The sequence below is a fragment of the Ochotona curzoniae genome, unplaced genomic scaffold, assembly GCF_017591425.1.
Source record: "Ochotona curzoniae isolate NIBS_2020 unplaced genomic scaffold, NIBS_Ocur_1.0 contig_2692, whole genome shotgun sequence".
Lineage (NCBI taxonomy): Eukaryota > Metazoa > Chordata > Mammalia > Lagomorpha > Ochotonidae > Ochotona > Ochotona curzoniae.
Genome location: NW_024465556.1, coordinates 13,849,306 through 13,875,449, shown reverse-complemented (window position 1 = coordinate 13,875,449; position 26,144 = coordinate 13,849,306). Strand labels below are relative to the sequence as shown.

General features: G+C 35.8%; 1 protein-coding gene across 8 annotated transcripts in view; it reads left to right on the top strand.

The window, feature by feature from the left end:
* The window catches only part of HERC4 (HECT and RLD domain containing E3 ubiquitin protein ligase 4), a 136,028-nt gene that overhangs the window by 80,199 nt on the left and 29,685 nt on the right, over positions 1-26,144 (top strand). For 7 of the 8 annotated variants that reach the window (XM_040975835.1, XM_040975837.1, XM_040975834.1 and 4 more), the window contains 10 exons: positions 150-371; positions 1,416-1,507; positions 6,056-6,186; positions 12,680-12,840; positions 15,962-16,038; positions 16,288-16,412; positions 17,467-17,526; positions 17,638-17,749; positions 18,108-18,297; positions 19,150-19,322. In XM_040975835.1, coding sequence (XP_040831769.1) covers positions 150-371; positions 1,416-1,507; positions 6,056-6,186; positions 12,680-12,840; positions 15,962-16,038; positions 16,288-16,412; positions 17,467-17,526; positions 17,638-17,749; positions 18,108-18,297; positions 19,150-19,322 — 1,343 coding nt within the window. The remainder of the gene's footprint in view (positions 1-149; positions 372-1,415; positions 1,508-6,055; positions 6,187-12,679; positions 12,841-15,961; positions 16,039-16,287; positions 16,413-17,466; positions 17,527-17,637; positions 17,750-18,107; positions 18,298-19,149; positions 19,323-26,144) is intronic. The other variant, XM_040975841.1, reaches the window with a different exon arrangement.

The window sequence follows — 26,144 nt, the reverse complement described above, 5'->3', positions numbered from 1 at the left end:
TTTTCTAGCTATTGTATTTAAGAAATAAATTTAATTGCTATGGAGTATTTTTTTATGTAGTTAAAGGAAGAATCTCCAAGAATATAGATCTTCAAATACATTTTTTTTGTGTAAGAAAAATACTAAGTTCTGTGGTTTTTGTTTTTCAGCAAGTGAAGTCTTCTGTTGGGGACAGAATAAATATGGCCAGTTGGGTTTAGGCATTGACTGTAAAAAGCAGACTTCACCACAGCTGATTAAGTCTTTGCTTGGAATTCCCTTCATGCAAGTTGCTGCAGGAGGAGCCCATAGTTTTGTACTGACTCTTTCTGGAGCTATCTTTGGATGGGGACGCAACAAATTTGGTCAATTGGGTCTCAACGATGAAAATGGTAGGTTGTCATTATTTGCAGTTTAAATATAGTTTTGAAAGATGATCATTTTAGATGCATTAGTGCTTCTTATGTATCAAAGTTATACCCATATCTGTTTTTGTAGAGAGATGGTAATGGAATGTTAATTTAAAATTTTAATTTGTTGAAAATAATTTAGAGAATTGTGAGAAAACAAATTACTCCTTTTTTCATAAAATTTGGGAAATATATCTGAATGAAATGATGTTGGGTATTCATTAAAAAGTAATCTGAAAACATTACTTAAAGTTTGGTTTGGTAACTAGTGTTTTATTATTGGCCACCATCAGTGAAACAAAGCTGAAATTATTCTAGGGGAGCAAGTTGAAGCATTGTTCTTTCAAATTTTTTATTTTAAAATATTTAAATGATGTTATTTCTTAAATTAATCTTCAGTTGTTTTAAGAGTGATGTTAGAGTTTTGCAAATATATTTTGAATCTAAATAAAGATTTATGCCTGCTTGAAACAGTTGATATCTTGGAATTTACTTTTCATAACTCTGTTAGGTTAAATGCTGGTATTTGACCTACAGAAATTTTTTTATAAAGTTGGAAGTAATTGCAATAATTGCAACAGACAGAAATTCTCAGAATAAAAAAAAAATTTATATAAAAGCAGCCGTGGCATATTAGAATATATTCCTGCTACAAAAATAGGAACTATTAATTTTTAGTCTATTAAGTAGGATTCTGTGAGCATAATAATCACAAAGTCAGGAGAAAGCTTGATGTGAGTATAAAGAAAATTTGAAGCAGTTAAGCAGATTTGAAATTCATTATTTGCTAAGTCTCGTGCAGATTGGTATATAAAGTGTTAAAAAAAAAACTGGTTTTACTTTTATTGCAATTGGTGGATAGGTAGGCCTGGATACCCAGGTTAGGCTTGTAAAAAAAAAAATTATGTTACAGTGAAAATTATTTCATTACTGCTGTTTATTGAGCTTAGGAAGTTGTAAAGGAAACACATATTACAAGAGTTTTAATTTAAAAACATGGTTAATATTTCTTTTTGGAATTTACAGATAGATATGTTCCTAATTTACTAAAGTCATTAAGATCTCAGAAAATAGTTTATATTTGTTGTGGAGAAGATCATACTGCTGCACTAACCAAGGTATTGTACTCCTAAAGCTTTATTACTTATAGTGGTTATTTTTAAATTGCTGAATGTTTTCATGTTCATATTAAAGCTTTAAGTTTTTGGTGTTTCAAAAATAACTTGGGGAATAAACAAAACAAAACAAAAATTACTTGGGGGATAAAGTTATAGATTACTGTTTATTTTTTAAAATAATTTACCTGAATTTTCATCTTTTTATGTAATGAAATGTGTAGTCTAGTCACTGTTCAGTTTTTTAATTTCATATGAAATACTTCCTACAGTTTTAATAAAATCATCTACTTTGATTTGTCAGGCTTACCATTCTGTCTTAATTTCATTTGTATTGTAAAGCTCTGCATAATTTGAGTTTATAAACATAATTTAAAAATTCTATACTTCGTCTCTTGTTGAATTTTAGTCTGACAAGATTTGTTGTTAGTCATTGTGAAATTTAATGAACTCAAGGCATTTATAAAATATTACCAATTGTGTAAATTTTAAATATTTCATAGTCTTTGCCTTTTTAATAAGGAAATCTTACTGTCCCTGCTGATTTTATTACCATACGTTGTTGATTATACTTTCAAATTTTAAATGTAGGTACTAAAGTCTTATTTATATTGATAGGTTACAAAATAGAGAATATTCTGGTAACTAATTTTGTGTGGTAAACTAATTTAACAAGTCTTCAAATTTAGCCTTTCAAATAATCATTCATCTTAATTTTAAAAAAATATTATGTGAGGCAAAGAGACACATAACAGAATAATAGCATAGGCTGGGGTGGCATGGGTTGGGGAGATGGCTTTTTTTTTTTAATTGTTTTTATTGGAAGGCCAGATTTACAGGGAGAGAAGGAAAAACAAAGATATTCCGTTTGCTGGTTCATTCCCCTCGTGGCCACAACAAAGTTGAGCCGATCTGAAACCAGGAGCTTCTTATGGGTATCCATTGTGGGTACAGGGTCCCAAGGCCTTGGACCGTCTTCAACTGTTTTCCCAACCCACAAGCAGGGAGTTGGGTGGGAAATGGAGCAGCCAAGGCATGAAGGACACCAACCGGCACCCATATGGGATCCTGGTGGATACAAGGCAAGGATTTAGCCACTGGGCCAGGAGATGGCTCTAGTCTGTTGGTTCATTCACCAAAAAGCTCCCATGGAAAGGGACTTGGTCAGCTAGAGCCAAGAACTTAATCCAGTTCTCCAGTTGCTTTACTTTTCAGTGCTGCTTACTATGGTTTGCCTTCATCGGTTTTTAATTCTAGGCATTCCAGTTTGGGACATAGTATCTTTTTTTTTTTTTTTTTTTTTTTTTTTGGTTAAAGGTTTATTTATTTTTATTGCAAAGTCAGATATAGAGAGGAGGAGAGGCAGAGAGAGGAAGATCTTCCGTCTGATGATTCACACTCCCCAAGTGAATGCAACAGCTGGTGCTGCACCGATCTGGAACCAGGAGCCAGGTACCTCCTCCAGGTCTCCAATGTAGGTGCAGGGTCCCAAAGCTTTGGACTGTCCTCAGCTGCTTTCCCAGGCCACAAACAGGGAGCGGGATGGGAAAGTGGAGCAACCAGGACCAGAACTGGCGCCCATAAGGGATCCTGGCGCATTCAGGGCAAGGACTTTAGCTGCTAGGTCATTGTGCTGGGCCCGATAGTATCTTTTTTTTTTTTTAAAGATTTTTTTTTTTTAAAGATTTTTTTAAAGATCTTCTGTGCTGGTTTACTCCCCAAGTGACCAAAAAAGCTGGAACTGAGCTGATCTGAAGCCAGGAGCCTCTTCTGGGTCTCCTATGTTGGTGCAGGGTCCCAAGGTTTTGGGTCAACCTCTACTGCTTTCCCAGGCCACAAGCAGGGAGCTGGATGAGAAGTGAAGCACATGAATCAGTGCCTATATGGGATCCTAGCGCATGCAAGGCGACGATTTAACCACTAGGCTAGATGGCCACCCATAGTCCAGGTTGGGCAAGACAACAGAGGAAGACCCAAAACCACATAGCAGATCCAGGAGAGGTTCTGGGCTCCTGGCTTCAGATTGTCCCAATCTTGGCCAGTGGGTCCTTTTAGGGAGTGAAGCAGTGGATGGAAGATCTTTGTGTATGTCCTTCCCTTTGTAAATTTGCCTTTCAAATACAAATAAATGTTTAAAAACAAACCCAAAAGATGTATTAGGGTTAAGCAATCAGCAGTTATATCATTTGAAACTATGGTATTTGTAGCTTAAGATAAAGCAGTTAGTGGAAAACTGTAGGGATTAAGTTTAAATGCTGTAATTTGAGTGAGATATTAATATGACTTTGTTTTTCTCCTTCCAAATAGTGTGTTGGTATTTGTTATAGTCACTGCAAAGTCCTAGTAATACCCCATGTGCAATCTCGAAGTGATGAGCATGTTTCGTTTAGTATACTTCTCCATCAAAACAAAGCAGTATTCTTGTTTTTATTTATTTATAGTTATGGGTTTTTTTTTTTTTTTTTTTTTTTTTTTGTATTTACCAAAGCAGTGTTCTTGGAGAAAAGTTTGGCTTCATGGTCTGGGGGCAAAAATGAAGTGTAAGGATAACTTTAGGTATTTAATAATACAGAAAAGCAAAGATTACTAGGGTCAATCAAGACAAATCTGAAGGCATTTTCAGTGAATATAAAAAAAATAATAATTGCAAAAATGGACGAAATAATTTTGTGAGTTCATACTGATCTTCCATTCTTGTGGTATTAGTTCAAACAAAATACATTGCTTACCTTTGGAAGTTGTTAGAATAACATTTTTCAGAAGAAATAGGAAAAAAATAGTTATCTTTCATTTGAGCATTACTATATTTTTTAAAGATTTGTTTATTTATTTATTGCAAAGTCAGATAAACAGAAAGGAGGAGAGACAGAGAAAGTTCTTCCATCCACTGATTCACTCCCCAAGTGGCTGCAATGGCCAGAGCTGAGCCAATCCGATGCCAGGATCCTGGAGCTTCTCCTGGGTCTCCCAGGTGGGTGCAGGGTCCCAAGGCCTTGGGCCATTCTCGATGCTTTCCCAGGCCACAAGCAGGGAGCTGGATGGGAAGCATGGTTGCCAGGATTAGAACTGGCACGCAAATAGGATCCTGGCACATTCAAGGCGAGGACCCCAGCCGCTAAGCTACCAGACCAGGACGTTGAGCGTTATATTTCAGAGTTTAGTTGTTCTTAACAAAAGATTTCCAACTGGAACAGTTAGAAGAAATGGTTATATTTGGAAAATCACAATTTTTACTCCCTGATGAAATAATGGATTCAGGGAAAGTACAGTAAGCTTAACAAGAATGGATTAGATTGTCATACCTCCTTGGGCCTGCTTAGTTGTTTCAGTATCTCCAACAGGACATCCACTTTTTAAGATGCTGTAAAATAGTAAGCAGGACAATTTAGGCATTACATGAATATTAGGGTAATACTAATTTTTTTTGCGGATGTGAAAACAGTATTGTGTTTTTATACATTTGTCAGCAGTATGTGTTTTGAAGATACTTGTGAGTAAAATGATGTGTTTTCCAAAGTTTACGTTAGTCCTCTAATACTTTACTTTGTTTTAAACATATCCCAGGAAAGGGAAAGGGGAAGCACCTGTGAAACAAGGTGTTGTGTGAAAAGCAATGCATAGAAGTAATTTATTAATAAGTTTTTACTGATGAATTCATTATGGTGAAAATGCCATTAAATGCTTAACATACATGTCAGTATGTTTAGCCTATGGTCTGATTCTGTTTAAGAACTATTGGAAAGTGGGCCTGGTGCAGTAGCTTAGCAGCTGAAGTCCTTACTTCATATGCAGCGGATCCGGATGGGCACAGGTGCTAATCCTGGTGGACCCGCATCCCATCCAGCTCCCTGCCTGTGGCCATTTGAGGACAGTCCAGAATCTTGGGACCTTGCTGAAAGAGGCTCCTGGCTGCTGGCTTCAGATAAGCTCTGCTCCAGTCATCACAGCTACTTGGGGAGTGAATCATCAGATGGAAAATCTTCCTCTCTGTATATCTGATTTTACAATAAAAATAAGTAAATCTTTAAAAAGAAAAACTGTTGGAAACAGCCTGCTGTCATCTATCTGGTAAATTTTGAAGACAGTAAAAAAAAATTTGAGTTCATTTAATTTTTGACATTTTTTCCGTAGGTTAGTTATTTTCTTTTTCTTTTCTTTAAGATCTATTTATTTTATTGGAAAGGCAGATATACAGAGAGAAGGAGAGACAGAAAGAGAAACATCTGTCTGCTGGCTCACTCCCCAAGTGGCCACGATGGCTGAAGCTGAGCCAGTCCAAAGTCAGGAGCCCAGATCCTCTTCCAGGTCTCCCATGCGGGTGCAGGGTCCCAAGGCTTTGGGCCGTCCTTGACTGCTTTCCAGGCCACAAGCAGGGAGCTGGATGGAAAGTGAAGCAGACAGGACATGAACAAGTGCCTATATGGGATCCCAGTTCATTCAAGGGCAAGGACTTTCGCTGCTAGGCTACTGTTCCAGGCCCTGTAGGTCAGTCGATTTTCTCAAGCTTTTTAACAATGCATTTTCTTTTCTTTTTCTTTTTCTTTCTTTAAGGAAGGAGGAGTGTTTACCTTTGGAGCTGGAGGATATGGTCAGTTGGGTCATAATTCGACTAGTCATGAAATAAATCCAAGGAAAGTTTTTGAACTTATGGGAAGCATTGTTACTCAAATTGCTTGTGGAAGGTAAGTTAATTTTTGTGTGAGAGTATCTTGGTCTCTATACCAATTTACGGGGATTGTTTAATGAATTGTTTTAGGGTTCTAATAATCTGAAGTGGGGTATTTTACCACCTGTGGGCAAATTGATGCTGAGGAGTCAGAAAGTAACAGGAGAAATATCTTTCATATTGACTATTTTAATTTCTTCTTTGAAACATTTATAATTTTGCATTTATTGTGTATTGCAGTTGAAATTGCAACAGAATGAATAGTGAAAGTTTAATTGGTATACTGATCTCTTAAGTCCTAATTTTGGGGAATAAATAGGAATCCTTGCAATTGAATTTACCTTTGGGAAATTGTATTAGGCAGACCTTTTTTTTTTTTTTAAGATTTGTTTATTTTTATTGGAAAGTCAGTTATACAAAGAGGAGGAGGGACAGAAAGATCTTCCTTCCATTGATTCACTCCCCTAGTGGCCGCAACAACTGGAGCTGAGCTGATCCAAAGCCAGGATTCAGGAGCTGCTTCTGGGTCTCCCGTGAGGGTGCAGGGTCCCAAGGTTTTGGGCTGTCCTCAATTGCTTTCCCACAAACAGGGAGAGCTAGATGGGCAGCATATGTTGAATGGGAAACCGGAATTGAGTTCCAAACTCCCAGCCTCTGCGGGGACCCATCCTTGGCTGTTGTGGGCATTTGCAGAGTGAATTAGCAGACCAAAAAATTATCTGTCTCTCTGTATCCCTCAAATAAAATAGATAAGTAAAAAATTTAAAGCATAAAGATCACTGTTTTGTATCCTGTATGTGTCCCTATACAATATAGTTAATTTTACCAATCAGAAACTTGAAATGCTTGGAATCACACTTTTGGTAATTTTTAATGACTCTTAACAACATGTATGATTTATGTGTAGTTAATGTTGCTTTGTCATTAGGTCTTTTTACTATGTTTTATTCATTTATATTCATATATATTCGTTCTTTTTATATACATTTTGGCATTTTTACTCTTTGATAATATTGCTTGGACATTTATTAATGTGCAAAAGTTTCATATCTGCATAGAATGGAGTTATGATAGAGAATATGTAACTTGGATTTTGCAAATTAACATCACTTTGTTTTGCAGAATAATTATGCCAGTTTGTGGTCTCATTGCTACTATCAGAATTTCTGGTGCTGTATTCACTTCTCAGGCTTTTGTATTTTGCTGATCTCTTGGATATATAGTGGAACTTCAAGATTTTAATTTGTATTTCCGTGAATCACTGAAGTACCTGTTCACATGCTTATTGTCCGTTTATGTTTCTTCAGGGTATAAGAAATTGTTCATAGTGGGTTTTGTATATCATGAATATGATTCTTTAAGCATTTCAAGTAAAGGGTTGATAGTTGTTTATTGGACATGTTTTGTAGATGTCTTCCCATTCTTTATTTTGTCATTTTTCATTCTGATTCAAGTTTTCAATCTAAACTTACTAATATTTTAATTCATGATTAATGGTTTTTGCTTCTTAACGATTTTTTTCCTACCTGAAAACATCTTTTCCATTCTTTTTAGAAATAGTTTTGCCCTTTCCAAGAAGATCTGTAAGCTATCTGAAGTTAATTTTTTGTCTTTGAAGTAATTTATCAGATTTTTTTGGTTAAATGATCAGTTATTGTAGCACCACTTGAAATTTGTGTGTGATAATTTACACAAAATTTATCTTACCCAATTTCAAATACGCAGTCCATGATATTAGCTCCTTATATTGCTGAAAAAGTTATCACTTTCATTACCAAAATTCTTTTCACCTTCCCTAATCGAATCTGTAGACCCATTAAGTAATTTCCTGTTCTCCCGGATCTCTAATCTCTGGTAGCCATCATCATTCTGCTTTCCAATGCAAGAGTGACCTTGGTTGACCATAGGGTAGTTCTGTTTGTAGTTTTTGGGGGAACTGCTACACTGTTGTCCTGGGTGGCCACACCATTTTTCTTTGGTAAAATACAGCTGGTGGTAGGGAAGGGTTATGATTTGGATGATCAATTTGATCACCTTATTTGCTGCTCCTTCATAGTTGTTTAGTTGGTTTCTAGGAATTTTTTCATTTCTATCTATTTTTTCATTTCATGTCTAGTTGTTAACTAGTTGTTTAATCCTTATTTCTGTGGCATTTTTAGTAATGTTTTCATCTCAATATTTTGGTTATTTTAGTCTTCTCAGTTTAGTTTTTTTGATCAGTTTTGTGGCCTCTTTAGTAAACCAACTCTTTCAATGATTTAATTTTGTATTGTCTGTTTCTAGTCTAGCCTGTATATATATTTTTCTTCTAGATTTCAGTTTTTTAAACTGTAAAAGTTCTTAATACGAAATTTTTTAAAATGTAACAATCATAGTTGTAAATTTCTCCCTTAGCATTCTTTCTTTGTGTCTCTGGAACATCCCAGTAAAATAACAGCAGAAGACTAAATCGATGAATAACCCATTGCTAAATGACGGGACCAAATTACTGCCAATCTATATTAACCCTGATTGTAAATTGTTTAAACTCATCAATCAAACGTCATTGATTAGTACACTGAATTAAAAAAACAAAGCCATCTATCTATTGCCTACATGAGATACATCTCACCAACAAAGATCAGTGGAAACTATATCTCATGGATTTTGATGTTTTTATTTCCATTTCTTCAACAACTTTTTTCTCCTCAAATTCTTCAATACTCATAGATGATACAGTAGCATCATTTTCTTCAAGAAGGTTCTTGATTTTCTTTTTCATTTCTTTAGCAACACATTCGTCATTCAGTAGCATGTTGTTTAACTTCATGGTAGTGTACATTTCATTTTTTCCCTTTCTGTTGATTTTGTTTTGTGGCTTTTCATTTAAGGAGATGTATAGTAACTGTGTAATGGAGACTGTAATATCCAGTGGCATGTTGTTAAACTTCATAGCATTGCAAATTTCTGTTTTTCTTTCTGTTGGTTTTGTTGTGACTTTTTACTTGGGGGGATTTATAGTGACTGTGTAGTGGAGACTGCCATGTCCAGATGTGAAGATATAGTGCAGTGTGCATTTCTAACTTCTGGATTGAGGATGGACTCTCAGTGAAACTGACTTGACAATGGGATGCTCCACTCTGCTGTTGTCCATGTTCACAATGATGGACTTATGGCTACTTATGTGGAACTGTTCTGTTGTAATGATGTGGGAGAACTCAATGTTGGAGGAGTCGGGTAGGAGGAATCTAAGGCCTATGGAACTGTATCATAAAATGATAATAATTTAGGACAAGGAAAAAAATGTAATAATCATAGTTGTAAATTTCCCCCTTATTCTTTCCTGTGTCTCAAGTATTTTGATTCTCTATACATTTTTTAAATTCATCTCTTTAGATACTATTTTCTGATTTGTCTAGGGATTTGTTTTTAAGTTTTTAAGAAATTATGTCAGAGTGAGAGTATAGAGGAGGGTATAGAGAGATATATATGACTGTAAGGGCCAGAGCTGACCTGTCAGGCTAGAAGCCACGAGCCTATTCCAGGTCTCCCACATGGATGCAGGGGCCCAAGAGCTGCTTTCCCAGGCATGATAACAGGGAGCTGGATGGGAAGTAGAACAGCTGGGATTCGTATCAGTGACCATGTGAGCAGCTAGAGTGGCAGCTTTATCATCTGTGCTACAGCACCAGTGATTTCTTTTAGATATTAATTGTATTAATTTCCACAGATTTCTTGATTTTTTTTCAGTGTTTCTTTTAATTTTTTTTCATCCTGTTGTGGTCAGAGATATTTTTATCATGCTGATTTATTCGATTTTGAGATTGAATTTGTGTTAACATGATATCCTGGAAATTTCACATATGCACTTGAAAAGCATATGTATTTTGTTTGGTAGAATGTCCTGTGCTTATCAGTTGGATCTTATTGGCTTAAAGTTTTGTTAAAATCTTTTGGTTTCTTACTTACCTTCTGCCTGGTTGGTTATGTTCATGGCTGATAGTGAAGTACATGAGTCATGAGTCATTGTTACATAATGTGGCAATAAGTAGTAAGTACGTGGATAATGATATGAAAGCAGTTGAAATTTTTGCGAATACTGGAAAAGCTGATAATGGAGTAAGGTTATTTTCTAGAGCAGATATTCTTCAGTGTGGATTAAATCTTTATTCTGAAACACCCTCTTAAAAGATTTTCTTCTGTGTGGAAGCCTGCTGAATATCTGGTTTAAGGCTCCCCCTTACCCTTAAGATTAATTAATTTATTCATTTAATCATTTATTTGAAATGATTGGAAAGGGCTCTTCATTCTGTTAGGTTCACTTCCCAGATGGTCTCGACTCTGGGGCCACCCTTAAAGAATTTGCCCGACTATGTATGACGTACATTAATAAGATTATATTGCTTTAAAAGAAAACGCACTCTAAAATCTGGTGCCTTTTTTTTTTTAAAGATTTGTTTTATTTTTATTGGTGGATATACAGAGAGGAGAGACAGAGAGGAAGATCTTCCGTCCGATGGTTCACTCCCCAAGTGAGCCGCAACGGCCAATGCTATGCCGATCAGGAGCCAGGAGCCTCTTCTGGGTCTCCCACATGGGTGCAGGGTCCCAAAGCTTTGGGCTGTCCTCGACTGCTTTCCCGGGCCACACAGGCAGGGAGCTGGATGGGAAGCGGGGCTGCCGGGATAGACCCGGTGCCCTTATGGGATCCCAGGCGTGCAAGGCGAGGACCTTAACCACTACTCCATCGTGCTGGGCCCTCTGGTGCCTTTTAAGACTTATTTACTGAACTCAAATGACCAGCTGATGATCTGACTACCTGTGTGGGGTAGACTCAGCAGAAATAGTTTGTATCTTTCAGATTGTGCCTCAACTTCTACCTGTTTATCTCAGTGTATCTTCTTGGTGGTGCAGCAGGCTTCCTCAGACCTGAGACAAATCAAGCTGTAGGTTAGAGACCAAATTTAACATGTGGAGAAGAAGATTCCTTATCTTGATAGGAACAGCTGTAAAAGTTTTATTTACATGGGTTATAGGTATAGAGAGAAAAAGAATTTCAGCCTTTTTACAAAAAGTGCACTAGAATTGGCAAAGCAGATGTGGTAGAAGTAGAATTGAGACCTGAGACACCATCTCCTCCCAATAAAGGATCTCATGAAGTACTCTCATGCTGGCAAAAAGAGACTTTTCTTTGTGGTTTCTCCTTTGAAATTTACATGAGACTCTGTAATCAGGCTCCTCTAAGAAGAGCTTGGGGCTTAAATTTACCTTGAGAACCATTTAATTTAAGAAATAGATTATTCCTGGACTAATGTACAGATATTTGAAATCAAAATATATAGATAAAGTAACAGGATAGCAGACTGATTGAAAGGTTCTAGAAGTGGAATATAGCAGTCGTTGGATTTTAAAATTCAGAGGATAGGTAAAACAAATTGTGATAATGCTATAAAGAAAATTATTTGTTTGAAAAATCCAGGGAAATTACTTCTTCATGAGGGCATAGAGATAAATGTGGATAAAAGGTAGGATGTGTTGTGTGGGTTGGCCAGTTAGCTAATTCTGCTCTTTGAGAATATGAATGAATGGAAGAGATTGAACATATACAGTCTCAGACTAAGGAATGTAAGCCTTAAAGTAGATAATTACGTTTATTTCTCAACTATTCCTAAACAGTAAAATATCAAAAGAAATGAGAGATTCACTGAGAGTAGATTGGGTGGGTCTACTTCAGCATTAATTCTGCAGTTTCTTGAATTTACTGCCATCCTGTCTTTCCCTTGCTAACAGGAAGAAATCTCCCATTTTCCTAATTCTCTCCTCCAGTGCCTGCATTGATAGTTTCAGTCTCATTGATAGTTTCATCTTTCATGTTTGGTAGGAACGCAAGTACTTGAGCCATCAATACCATCTGCTTTAGCAAGAAGGTAGAGGTGGAGCCAAGGTATTGAGCCCTCAAACTCCGATATGGGATGCGCATCTTAACTTCTAGGCCCACACTATATTCATTATAGCATTTGCAGGACAGTGCGTACACTTAGAATTTTTCCCAGAAGAGAGAAAACATTGTTTCTGTCATAATTCATATTCCAATCTTCCCATTTGTAGTGGTTTATATGCCCACCTAAAACTTTAGGGTAGTACCCAAATGGAGCATGGCTGTAGGCTACAACCTGACAGAGAAATGAGAAAGATGAACCTCTTTTAGGTAACATAGTTAGATGCTACTCTGATGTTGAATCTGTTATTAGGGATTTCAGTATAGATTTGGGTCTTTTAAAATTCAGACGTTCACTGGATGAAATGTTATGATGCTTACCTGAGAGAGATTTCAGTTGTCTCATATTTAGCAAAGGTAAGCATATAAGACTGAGCATATTAATGAATACCTTGTACATAAATTTTAGGACTACCACTATCTTAATTTATTTTTAAGGGACAATGCCTCAGTTAATATTTACTGTGCTTTTCTTAGTTCAAGTTGTTGGGAAAGATATCAAGTCTGAGGTTTTTCTATCATTTTACTCTAGGCAGCACACTTCTGCTTTTGTTCCTTCATCAGGACGAATTTACTCTTTTGGACTTGGTGGTAATGGGCAGCTAGGAACTGGTTCAACAAGCAATAGGAAAAGCCCTTTCACTGTAAAAGGAAATTGGCTCCCTTATAATGGACAACGTCTACTAGATACTGGTAAGTTCTATCGTACTAAAGCTTTGCTACACACAGGGTTTTTGTTAAAATAGTACTCTTAAGTGATGATGCTTTCTGTGGTTGCAGGAAATTCAAGACAACATTTTTTTAAAAATATTTATTTGAAAGGCAGATTGAAAGAGGAGAGACAGAGTGAGATCTTCCATCTGTTGGTTCATTTCCCAAATGAATGGCTAGAGCTGTGCCTGGCCAAAACCAAGAGTCTAGGAATTCTTCTGGATCTCCTGTGTAGGTGACAGGGGCCCAAGTACTTGGGCTGTCTTCTGCTGTTTTTCCCAGGTCATCAGCAGCAAGCTGGATTGAAAGTGGAGCAGCCAGGATACGAACTGTGCCCTCAGCCAGTGTTGCAGGCTGAGGATCTATCTGTCTGTCTGTCTGTCTGTCTATCTATCTATCTATCTAACACGCTGTCACACATAGCACCAGCCACCCCCCACACTACATCCTTAGCCTTCAGTTGAAAACAAACAAGTAAATAGGTAAGTAGTAGTTGAAGTAAAAAAGAATTTAACTGGTAGAAGACAATAGAGTCAACTTGAAGCATAGAAAATAATTCTCAGAAGACACAAAATACTTGATTCCCAGCAGATGAACAAAATATAATAGAATGATATTTTACCTTATAGAGAGTTATCAGCAAATGAAAGGAATAGGGATTTCCTTAAAAATGAATGAACTTTACTAAGATTTTAACACATTTTCTGGGTTCCTTCAAAGTCATATATAAACAGGTAAATAAATTGTCTAATGATGTCTGTTCTCAAAACACTTTTCTTGATAGTGGTTTTCAGGTTTCATGAGATTGAAATGATTTAATTTCGAGGTGTTTTTCAGTAGCATTGTTCACCTTCCAATAAATTGGGGTTTTTTTAATTTCTTGATTTTATAAGTTCAGTATTGTAAAGCTCATGGTCCTGCATAAATTTGAAAAGTAGATTCAGAGATGTGAAAAACATTCCTCTCTCTTGTAAAACAACAGCATACATTTAATTATATCTCTGACTATTACTTCTGAATTAGAAGTACAATTTAAAGATTTTTTAATATCTTGGAGACAGTAAAAAGTAGAGAATATCCTCAGCGGTGCTGCAGTCAAAACTCAGAAAATTTGTAACTGATTTTAAAATCCTCACAGTGTTCTTTGTTTTTTAAAGAAGAGTAAGAAGGGGCCTAGCATGATGGCTCACTGGCTAACTCCTTACCTTGCAAATGCTGGGATCCCATGTGGGCATGAGTTGGTGTCCTGGATACTCCAGTTCTCTTCCAGCTGCCTGACTGTGGCTTATTTTGATGGACAGTCTTGAGGTGGGTGGGCATGTGAAATCCTGAAGAGAGAGCTGAACTTTGAGGATGTTTTTGGAGTTGAAAAATAGTCTCAAAGTTGTTTATAGTGGGTGTTCCTGGTGGAAGAAGTATAAACAAATTATTGCTAGTCTGTAGAGATGGGGTAATAATACACTGAATACAATGTATGAGAATCAAGAGAATGAAAAGTTTAGTTTATACCGTATTCTCTCAGTGTACAGTAAAATAAAATATATTTGGATTAAAGGATAAAAAGTTCTTAAAATAATAATGTGATTGCAGAATTGAGAAAGCCTTTCCAGGATCAGTACAATGAAAGTCGTAACGAAATTTGATTAAAAATATTTTGTGAGACAAAATTAAGCAATAATTGAAAAAATATGTTCAGCAATTACAAACTAATATCCTGAGTAATTAATATGTTTATATAGAAATGTGCATAATTGGGGCATCTAGTAGGTAAATAAGACATTAAGATACTTGATAAAGAAGGTAGATTCCTCAGAGAAAGTATTGATGCTGCAAAGGAACATGCAAAAATTAACTCCTCTAGTATCAAAGAAAATAGTAAACAAATTCAAGAGATCCAGGTTTAATCCTCTTCCTGTTTTAAGGTAAGTATGTGATAGATACTAAGGCTGCAACTCTTAGGTAAAGAAGCACTGCAGATTGCCATTTTCAACCCATAGTTCTAAGCACTATCAGTGCTTGGTAGCATTTCACAGAAGAACTCAACAAATTATGTTTTCAGATGGAGGAACAATATCCATGCCATAACCTCATTTCCCAATGTCGTATTTTACTGAAATAGCCTGTGGTAGATGCCTGTCTAGGTCCAATTTTTTACAAAACGCATGTAAGACCAAACAGAATGTTAAAAGAAACTGGAAGTACAGTTAGCAGAGGCCTGCAGAAATTATGTAAGAAAAACAATTACTTTGCTCAGTCTTTTTGAATTTGCAATTAAGAGGAAGTTCAGGAAGCTAACTTTGGATATCAAACTCACAACCCTTGGAAAACCATCCATGTATTGTAGATTAATGATTCATATCCTAGAAAGTTATTTATAAAATAAAGAATCACATTTTAGGAACAAATAACATTCTGTTAAATCTTTGAAGAAAAAAATGTCATGTAGACCTGCATAAAAGATGTTAGGAAAAAAAGATATTGAATGAGTTATGAGGTATTATTTAACTTAGATTTATTTTCTTTATCTGTTCTTAAAAGTTTTTTGTTTTTTTTTTTTTTTAGTTTTGTTTTGGCTATGGAGTTGTCTTGTGATCTGTAGAAAACTTGTTTGTGAATGTTTTAGGCTCTGGAGCTCTTACTGTTAGCCTGCTGTAAGCTGGATATATTACATATTCATATTGACAAATACTTAGACTTTTTTAAAGTTTGCATAATAGTAGGTAATATTTAAGTTGCAGTCTTTTTCTTGGAAATAATTTATGATTGTGTAGCAGCCAAGGTCACAAATAACACAAGATGAGTCCCAGCTACTGTTCTATCCATCCAGCTCCCTGCTGACATGCTGGGAGGAAAGCAGAAGTAACTAAGCTGCCAACCTTGCGGGAGAGTTGGATAGAGTTCCAGGTTCCTGCCTTTGGTCTGGCCAGACCTGGCCCTGGCCACTGAAGCAACTGGTAGAAATCTGTTTTCCTCCCCAGTTTTTCCTCCTTCAAATAGGTAAATTTTCTTTAAATTAAAATAATAATACTCCAGTAGCACATCTGCTATTCTGAACAATGTAATATAAAACATGGATTCTAATTTTTATATTTCATTTTTATAGATTCAGAAGAATATTTCTGTGTAAAAAGAATTTTCTCAGGTGGAGATCAAAGCTTTTCACATTACTGTAGTCCCCAGGTAATAACGCAGCCATGTAAATGCTTTATACTTTTAGGGAGTTTTAAAAATCCACGTTAATATTTATTATATGTTCTAAAGCAATAAGTCTGAATTTTGTACCTTATCTGTAAAAAATATTTTCTGATGTATTTGTTAAGTTTTGTTTGACATGTTTAATGAAGATTTACTTTAAAAAAAAAGCAGTATGGAGTGATTCTTAGTTATAAATAATATTCTTTCCTCGGATTTTCTTATTTTAAAATTTAGAATTGTGGGCCACCAGATGACTTCAGATGTCCTGATCCTTCAAAGCAGATATGGACAGTGAATGAAGCTCTAATTCAGAAATGGCTGAGCTACCCCTCTGGAAGGTTTCCTGTGGAGATAGCCAAGTAAGGGAAACATTCTTGTCTTAAAAGCACAACCTCTTAACTCTGGGAAGGGCAGTCTTTACTGAGGTATTTTCATTGAAATATTTATTTCAGTGTATGGTTAAATGTGAAAATATAAGTGGGTTATTTCCACAATGACATCTTAACATTATCTCATTTAAATTTGGGTTAAGTTGCAGTACTTTTATAGAAGTAAAAATATGTTAAAAAATGATTCGAGTTTGAATTGTATTCCCCTGGACCTCATAATAATGGCTGCTATATTCTCTAAAAGATTAAAATGTTAATTATTCTTTAAATGTTCTGCTAATGGATTAATTCTTCTTAAGATTTTGTCTGCTGTTTTTTGCTGGTGTTAGTATACGGGGTGAGAGAGTGTATTTATGAGTTACATAACAAAATTTGGGTCAACAATGATCTTGTAAGAATATAATGAAACTAAAAATATTTCCTATTGTCTTCTAGTGATATCATAGCTGATGCAGTAGTCGAATAAATTTCTCACATGTTTGTGTTAATGCTGGTGTAAAACCTATTCCACTGTCATTGGAAAGTGTCCCATGTAAAATTATCTACAGTATGTAATACTTGATAAATTAGTAATGATCATTTACTATTGTTTATTGTATTTTCCTTTTTTATCATCCTTTTGGAATGTATTCCTTCTGCTGCTATGCTGTTAGGCCAGCAGCAGCCTCCTGCAGCACACTGCGGTGGCTCCCTTGCAGCCTCTTCCCCTGTGGCTGATTTCATCTCACATTATGGTATTCATCATGGGCTGCTGGCAATAGGCAATACCACACATAAATGTTTGTACTGATAAAAAAGTTAACGTCATATTCCTTTGAATCAGAACTTGAAAATGATACTTAAGAAAGTCTGCCACAAACAGTAATGACTTTATCTAGTATTACTTAATCAGTTCAATAATTTGCATAATTGATTTATTCTGTTTGATAAGAGTCCTCAATAGTGTTAGATTAAGTATTAATTTTATTTTTATTAAAAGGCTAAATATATTTCTCACTGATTTTGTTTTAAATGTTGTTTTTAGTGAGATAGATGGAACATTTTCTTCCTCTGGTTGCCTCAATGGAAGTTTTTTAGCTGTTAGGTAAGTGGCAATTCTTGGCTCTCCTGAAAATTGTCATTTTATTTTATTAACATATTCAATAAGTAAGATAATGTTAAAGTTCTTGTTTTCTTTTTTGTTCCATTTTTTTAGCAATGATGATCACTACAGAACAGGTGTCAGATTTTCAGGGGTTGATATGAATGCTGCTAGACTTTTATTCCACAAACTTATACAACCTGATCATCCTCAGATATCTCAGCAGGTTTGTTTTAAAGCATTTTATGTTTATATTATTTAGCTGTGTAAAGAATTTACAGTGCAGCTGTTTAAAATTTATAAATGTTTAAAGATTTTTAATGTAGACCCTGAATTTTACTTAGTATTGTTGGTAAATTCTACATGTGGCTATAAAGATATTTTAAATTAAGACTAAACACAAGGTTTTTTGAATACTTTTGAATGCTCATTAGACATTGATTTTCTTTGTTTGAAATATATTCATTGTCATTTTCCCCCACCATTTAATATTTGCTATAATACAAAGTTTTCTTTCCTTTTTTTCTTTTTTGAAAGTGCATTCATTTTAAATGAAGTAGGTTTTGCTTTTTGTTAAAATATAGGTGGCAGCTAGTTTGGAAAAGAATCTTATTCCTAAACTGACTAGCTCCTTACCTGATGTTGAAGCCTTGAGGTTTTATCTTACTCTGCCAGAATGTCCCCTGATGAGTGATTCCAACAATTTTACAACAATAGCAATTCCCTTTGGTACAGCTCTTGTGAACCTAGAAAAGGCACCACTGAAAGTACTTGGTAAGAATATTTAATACTTTTAAAATTTTTGTCTATTTAAATTAAATTACTCACAAATTCTTGTTTGCTATTTGAAATTTTACTGCATTATATACCTGATATTGTCTTAGGGAAAAATAAACTTGTTTTATGCTTTTATTTATTTTTTTTTCTCTAGTCATTGGCTTCTAGTTGCTAGAGTTGTAGAAGGTTTAGTATGTTAAATATAAAATTTTAATCAAATGTAGCAGTAGAAACATATCAAGAAAAATAAAAATTGTTTTTCACATTTCTCTCCCTCATTGCCTTCAGAGCGATCTTGTTATTAAAGAAGTAAAGGAGAAGGAACAATTAAAACTGTAACAAATGTGTGTTTAAATCAAATGTGGGTTTTAAATCTTTCTTCACCCCTGATGTCAACCCTTTGCCTTGTGTTGTCTTCAGTTGCTAGTTTCCTATGATTTTTTTGTTTGTTTGTAGATGAGATTTTATCACTCATCTAATTTATAGTTCTATCTCTATCAACTCTGGTTCTTTGACCTAAAACTTTCCTCATGTTAATCATTCTAATTGTCTAGATTTCATCCCTCTCCTCATCTTTGTAATTTGCTTGCTATAATTAACTCCATGCTTTAAAAATGCTCTAGAAAGTTGGTTAAAAATGTGAAGCTGAGATACATAGACTTGGTAAAATCAACACAAGAACCTTAAAGCCAGGAGAAGCATTGCTGGGACCTGAGGGAATTAGCCAGGAACACAGAGTAAAGCAGGGGAGAAACAAGAGTTGACTTCTCTCTTTCAGAAGATTTGTACTTTTTTTTTTAATTGTGAGTTTTTAATTCATTTTATTGCATGTTTACCCTTTAATAACAGAAAACTGGTGGTCAGTACTTGAACCTCCACTATTCCTCAAGATAGTAGAACTTTTTAAGGAAGTGGTGGTACATCTTTTGAAACTCTACAAGATCGGCATTCCCCCTTCTGAAAGAAGAATTTTCAACAGTTTTCTTCATACTGCATTAAAGGTTTTAGAAATATTACATAGGGTATGTCCAATAGTTCTTTATTTTGCTGTTTCCCTGTTCCTACTAACAGATTGATAATGTTCATTTTAATATTAATGTTTTACAGTCTTAGATTGGTATAAAAGCATAATGCAGAAGTTTGAAAAAATTATCTATGCTTTCCATTAAAGTTTCGCTGTTTGACTTTGATAGGGATTTAGATACTTTGTGTGTAATTGGGCAGAACAATAGCATACTAATGAATTTGAGTTCTTTTTACATTTTCTTGGGAAGAACACTATATATTAGTTGAAGGGTTCTTTTGTTTTTTCTTTCTTTCTTTCTTTCTTTTTGGTCTGTTTTTGGTTATAGGTGGTTTTATTAAAGAAACTGGAACCTAGTTGTGATTCCAAAATTTAAACTCATGTTCTTTTGCTGTTGGGTACTAATCCCTCAATTAAGGTAGAATTTTACATTTGAAAGACATGACTAAAAACTGAAGCCAGATATAATTCATTAATTTGCCTATTGTTCTTTCCTGCCCTTCTTCCCAGTGTAAGAAATAGTACTCTTTACACTTGTAGCAGCTCAAAGTTATATGAAGATGTAGAGTCTCAGCTGTTTGATTAAAGATGGATTTGAGTCATCCCTGACAGTTGGTAGGTATATATATGTTATGCCATTTGGTATTTTTGAGTTGCTGTTTAGATGAGACATGACCTAAGGGAGAAGCATATATTTTCAATCAGTAGAGCAGGTGAAAAACTCTCATGAGCATTTAGTCTTGTTTGTTTCCTTACCAGCATCTTCCCATTTTCATACCCTTCTTGCCTAGTGCTGAGGTTAACAATATGGGAAAGGAGTTCATTATCTTTCTGTTCTCTTAAAGAAGAAGCCTTATGGACCATTCCCTTCACCCCCTTTTTGCTCTTTTAGTGAAGCTTCTGTGTAGTTTTTCCCAATTGTTTAACTTCTTGAGCTTTTTTCTTTTTGTTTCAAATATATCTAAGATTACTAAAAAATAACTCATTTCTCTTTTCCTTATTTAAAGAGCTTTTTAGCCATGTCTTTCCTAGGAAAGCAAGTCATTCTTATGCTTGCTTTTCCCCCAGAACAAGGTCTGTGCTGTTGAGAAAATATTCTTAGTCATTGAATATTTGTCTACTTTTTTATATAATTTGCTTAGGATCCGAGAGATTTAGATTTTTTTTTCTTTACTCTTGGATCCGTCATTATATTTCACTGAACATCCTCCTTCAGCTAGGCCCCATTCCCAAGTAATTATTGGAAATAACTGTTGGACCCAATTTCGTGGTAATCATTGTCTGCTTATCTTTATTGCCTCTTCAAAAATGGGTTTTTCTTGTCTTTTTTTTAAGATTTATTTTTATTTGAAAAGCAGATTTATAGAGAGAAGGAGAGACAGAGAAAAGTCTTACATCTGCTGGCTTGCTTTCCAAATTGCCACAATGGCTGGAGCTGGGCTGATCTGAAGTCTGGAGCTGGGATCTTCCTCTAGGTCTTCCAAGGGGGTTCAGGAGCCCAAGCATTTGTGAGCCATCTTTCACTGATTTTCCCAGGTCATAAATGGGGAACTGGACGGGAAGAGGAGCAGTTGGAACATGAACTGTTACCTATTTGGTATGTTGGCACTGCATTTGGAAAGTTAGCTAAGTATGCCACAGCACTGGCCCCTTATTTGTGTCTTTTATACTATGAAAAAGAGAGGAATGGATAACAAAAGGAAATCTTGAGTTTTGTCTTAGTAGCTATACACAAAGTTTGAGAAGTAACTTACCTGCCTACCTCCCAAACTTCAATCTCTATTTAATAGTGAACAGTATAGGCTTCCTTCTTCAGACACATTTTCTTGCTTATTTGTTTAATTTCAAAGAAATTAATTGACTTTGTGCTGGGGTCTGTGCAGTGGGTGTGGATGGCATGAATGTGTGAAGAGAGAAATCCACTGGGCCTTGCCTAACAGCAGGAAACTCCCCCGGGCCTTGCCTGATTCCAGAATCAGTTAACACTTTACTATGTGAAACAGTAAGAATTTCTCACGTGTTTCTGTTAGACATCCCAAGATGCTAGAATCTTAAGTATGTCTTAAAGAAGAAAGAGTAATAATATTTATTGCCTGTTAATCATAGTCAGGATTAAAATCAAGTATGTACATAATCCATATGAGTACTTTACATATTTGTTACTCGACTTTGTTAACCCTGTATACTTAATATTTTGACCCTTGTTATATAACAACAAAAAAAATCTCAACATCAAAGGTCATAAACCACTAAATAGAAAAATTGGAAAACTAATGAAAATCTGCCCAAAGTCCCTGCTCTATAGTGTAGAAAACATTAGCAGAAACAGTAACATACTGTGCTTAGAAAGATTTGGTTTTATGTTGTGACCCTGGGTTTTTTAAAGAAGTACTTACATTGGAAAGACAGATCAGATTTACAGAGAGAAGGAGTAACAGAGAAAGATCTTCCATCTCTTGGTTCATTTCCCAAATGGCCAGAGCTTACCTGATCTGAAGCCACAAGCCAGGTCTCCCACACAGGTGCAGTGTCCCAAGGCTTTGGGCCATCCTCTACGGCTTTCCCAGGCCACACACAGTGAGCCAGAAGGGAAGTGGAGCAGATGGGACATGAACTGGTGTATGCAAGGTGAGGTGAAGATTTAGCCATTGAGCCATTGTGCAAGGCCTGTATGTGTAGATCTTCAAAGTCAACACTCTAGATTGCAAATAGTATAAGCCCTGGATTAGGAATCAAAGACCATGTTATAACCTTATCTGTTCTGCTACATGTCAGTGTGATTTTATTTATTTATTTTTTAAGATTCATATGTTTTATCTGAAAGAGTTACAGAGAAAGAGAATGAGAAAACTTCCATCTGCTGGATTGCTCCGCACATGACTGCAACAGCTGGAACTGAACTATGCCAAAGCCAGGAGCTAACAGTTGCTTCTGAATGTGCCATATGAGAGCAGAGGCCCAAGCACTAGAGTCATTTCTGCTGCTTTCCCAGGCATATTAGCTGGGAGCTGGATTGAAAATAGAGCAGCAAGGACTCAAACTGGTGCCCATAGGGAATGCCAGTATTGCAGTGGCTTTACCTGCTATGTCACAACCCTTGCCTCAGTGTGATTTTAAATCTTTACCACATACAGAAATGAAGATTTTTCTGTAGGATTAAAATGTTGGGCCTCACAATGTTTCCTAAAAATATGTACAAGTTACTATATATTTTAAAAAGCCAAAAGTAATTTCATATTAACATCACCACCACTTAAGAAGAAAGCAACTACTTTTGAACTGATTTTGGGGGGGTACACAGTGCTCGGTTATTGGTTGACGTTGTCACATACTTGAAAGCAGGATACTGTAGGTATGGATTTCTTAAGCGTTTTTTTCAGGAGTTCTCAGGACAGTTAGTTTTCTTCTGTTTCTTACTTTATAGAAAATTGGCTTCATTCTGTTCTGTAAATACATACCTGTGTGTATTAATTGACAGGGATGATTCATTTTCTTCTTTAGAGAAACCCAAATTACTTATCAGAAACTTGTGTTTTTTCTAAGATACTCTACTTTCTGAAAACTTCAGTTTTGTCCTCAACTTAACCCTGGAGCAGGATAGGAACTAGAGAACTGGATGTTGTGTTGCCTATTAATTTCAGGATGTGTTACATTTGTTCCTCCCCTATGTCATGTCCTTTGGAAAACTTTTTAATTTAAAATAATTTCCAGGGCTCCAAATGGCTTCAAAAGAAAAATACCTTTGATACCTACTGTCAGGAATGGATAGTTTACCAAACGTTTAAGTTTACTGGCAAGTAATTGGGTTATTTAGTAGTTTCTGTATTTTTACACGGATTGTATAGAGAAATATATATGCCAAATGATAAACCTTATTTGGTCTGTCTAGTAGCTATGCATTGTGCTGGTTTTCTAAGTCAATGATTTCCAAGCTTTTTTTCAGGGATTTTTGAGGAATCCCTAAATAAACCAAATAAACATGTATCTGTACATATACTCATTTTTTAAACCCATGAACTTATAAATAAAAATATTACAGCTGTAATAACAATATGAAATAAGTGTTATTGTCCAATTTGTTTTGTGTACCATTGAATACTGAATATGTAAATTTTAAACTTCCTATGTGATTTATACTTTTTAATTTACATAAATATTTATTGAGTGCCTACTGTATGGTTATCATATTAAATATTATAGTGGATATTGGGCATGCAGTGATATGGAAAAGATGTGATTTCTGCTCTTCAACTTAAAATGCAGAGGGATCATGCATATACAGGTAAGTATGATATAGCATAAGAAGTGCTTCATTGTGGAATGCATACAGTGCTAACTCAAAAGATTGAGCAAGGCTGACTGGAGATAATCATGTCCTAGTTGAAATATTTTCATATATTTCAAACTCTTGACTCAATATAAATTTGTATGTAAGTCTTCTTGATCAATCTTCTGTCCAGTGCCTAATTTCTCTATTTTAAAACTAGTGTTCACTAATACTGTATAGTTTTCAAATCCTCCTGGATGACTTATCTTTGAACCATCATTTCACCTGAAATTTTAGGGTTTTAGAAGAATTTTTCCTGAAGCAAACAAGGTTTCTGAATAGTTAATTTTTATTCTAACATGCTAACCTTTTTATCCAGCAAGTTACCTATCATATCCATAAGATTTATCAGCTACCAATAATGGTTATTTTTGAGAAAGAAAACCAATTTACCTTTTAAAATTTAAAACATTGACGAAGACTGGCAAGCAAATGACTCACTGAAGTTTAGAATAATTAATGTGATTAAAAATCAGTCTGTATTGATAGAGATAGAAAGCACGAGGCAGGGATAGTTTTCATTTGCTGATTCACTCTCCAATAGCCCAAAGAAGCTAGAGAATCCAAATCCAGGGAGTTCTATCAGGTGTCCACTCTGGTTGCCAGGAATCTGGCTGCCTTCTGATATCCACAGTAGCAAGAGGTTGGAGTTAGGCAATTCAGTATGGGATATGAACATTCCAACTGGTCACTTTCCGTTCTAGGTCAGATACTTGCCCCACCTGTATATATTTTCAGTAGAAAAGATTTTGGTAAAGGATTTCAGCACAGTGCTAAAGACTTTAGGCCAAGGGTCTTTAACTTTTCCTGTAAAGAGCCTGGTACTGTTTTATGCTTTGGTAGCCATGCATTTTCTGCTAGAGCTTCTTTCACCTCTTCTGTCGGCAGTCTTTAATGGATAAGTATGTTTTCCAATAAAAGTTTATTTGTAGGAGTAATAGGTAACATGGTTTATGTTGGCTTTTTGCTGACTGCTTGCTGTAGGATGAAGATGTATTTATTTGAAAGTCGAAAGTTAGGACCTGGCACAATGATTCAGTGACTAATCCTGGCCTTGTACGCACCAGGATCCTGTATGGGCACTAGTTCATGTCCTGGCTTCTCCACTTCCTATCCAGCTCCTTACTTGTGGCCTGGGAAAGTAATTGAGCCTGGTGCAAAGCGTTTGGACCCAACATCTGTGTGGGAGATCTGGAAGAAGCTCCTGGCTCCAGATGCACTCAACCATGGCCACTGTGGACACTTGAGGAGTAAGCCAGCAGATGGAAGATCTTTACGTCTCTCCTTCTCTATAAATCTGCTTTTCCAATAAGAAGAAATAAATCTTAAAAAACAAACAAAAAACATACAAACAAACAAAAAATGTCAGGAGTTAGAAGGAAAGATAGGTCTTTCTACTAGCCCAAAGCCAGTGGCCAAGAGCTTCTTCGGATCTTATGTGGGTAGTTGGGGACCCAAGTAACTTGAGCCATCTTTCCCAGACTATTAATGGGGAGCTGGATTAGAAGTGGAGCGGTGGGGACTCTTGTAAGTCCCTGTATGAAATTGGTAGCATTGTAAAGGGTGCATTTACTGCAGCAGCGATTCCAAGAATAAACATTTTGATCTGCATGTATAAACCTAGCTACCTTTGCTTTGTCTAAGACTAGTAATACTAGTTTCACTCTGGTTTGTTTCTTCCAAATAAAAACCTCTGCTATAGATGTAAATTAATTTAAAACAGTGTTGAGATAGGTTTAAATTCTCAAAAGCTTTGATGAGTAAAAAGATTGGGGCCATTGTGGCACCGCAGGTTAAGCCACTACTGTATCACTGATATTTAGCACTTTTTATCTGACTGCTAAGTTTGGGTCCTGGCTGTTCCATTTCTGATCTAGCTTCCTGCTAATATACCTTGGAAAGCAAAATATGGCCCAGGCCTGTGGTTATGGCCATTTAGAAACCAGAGAATGGTTCTGTCATGTCTCTTACATCTCTAACACTGGCTTTCAAAAGTAGAAATTAAGAAGTAGAGGGCTTGAAACTGTCAACTTTGAAAGTGTAAACAGTGTTGTTAGCTGTGTTTTTAAAACAATAAAACTTAGGCCCTGCATCGTACCTTAGTGGCTAAAGTCCTCGCCTTGCATGCTCCAGGATCCCATATGGGTGCAGGTTCTAATCCCGGCAGCCCCGCTTCACATCCAACTCCCTACTTGTGGCCTGGGAAAGCAGTCAAGGACAGCCCAAAACCTTGGGATCCTGCACTCATGTGTAAGACCCAGAAGCTCCTGGCTTCGGATTGGCTCAGCTTCAGCCTTTGGGGCTAGTTGGGGAATGAACCAGTGGATGAAAATCTTTGTCTCTCATGCTGTCTGTAAATCTTCCTTTCCAATGAAAAGAAATTAAAATATTTTTTAAAAAATTATATTACTTGTACCCACAGGAGTAAACTACAAAATAAAGCTTTCCAGAAATATTCATGAAAATGAAAGGATAGGGCCTGGTACAGTGGTG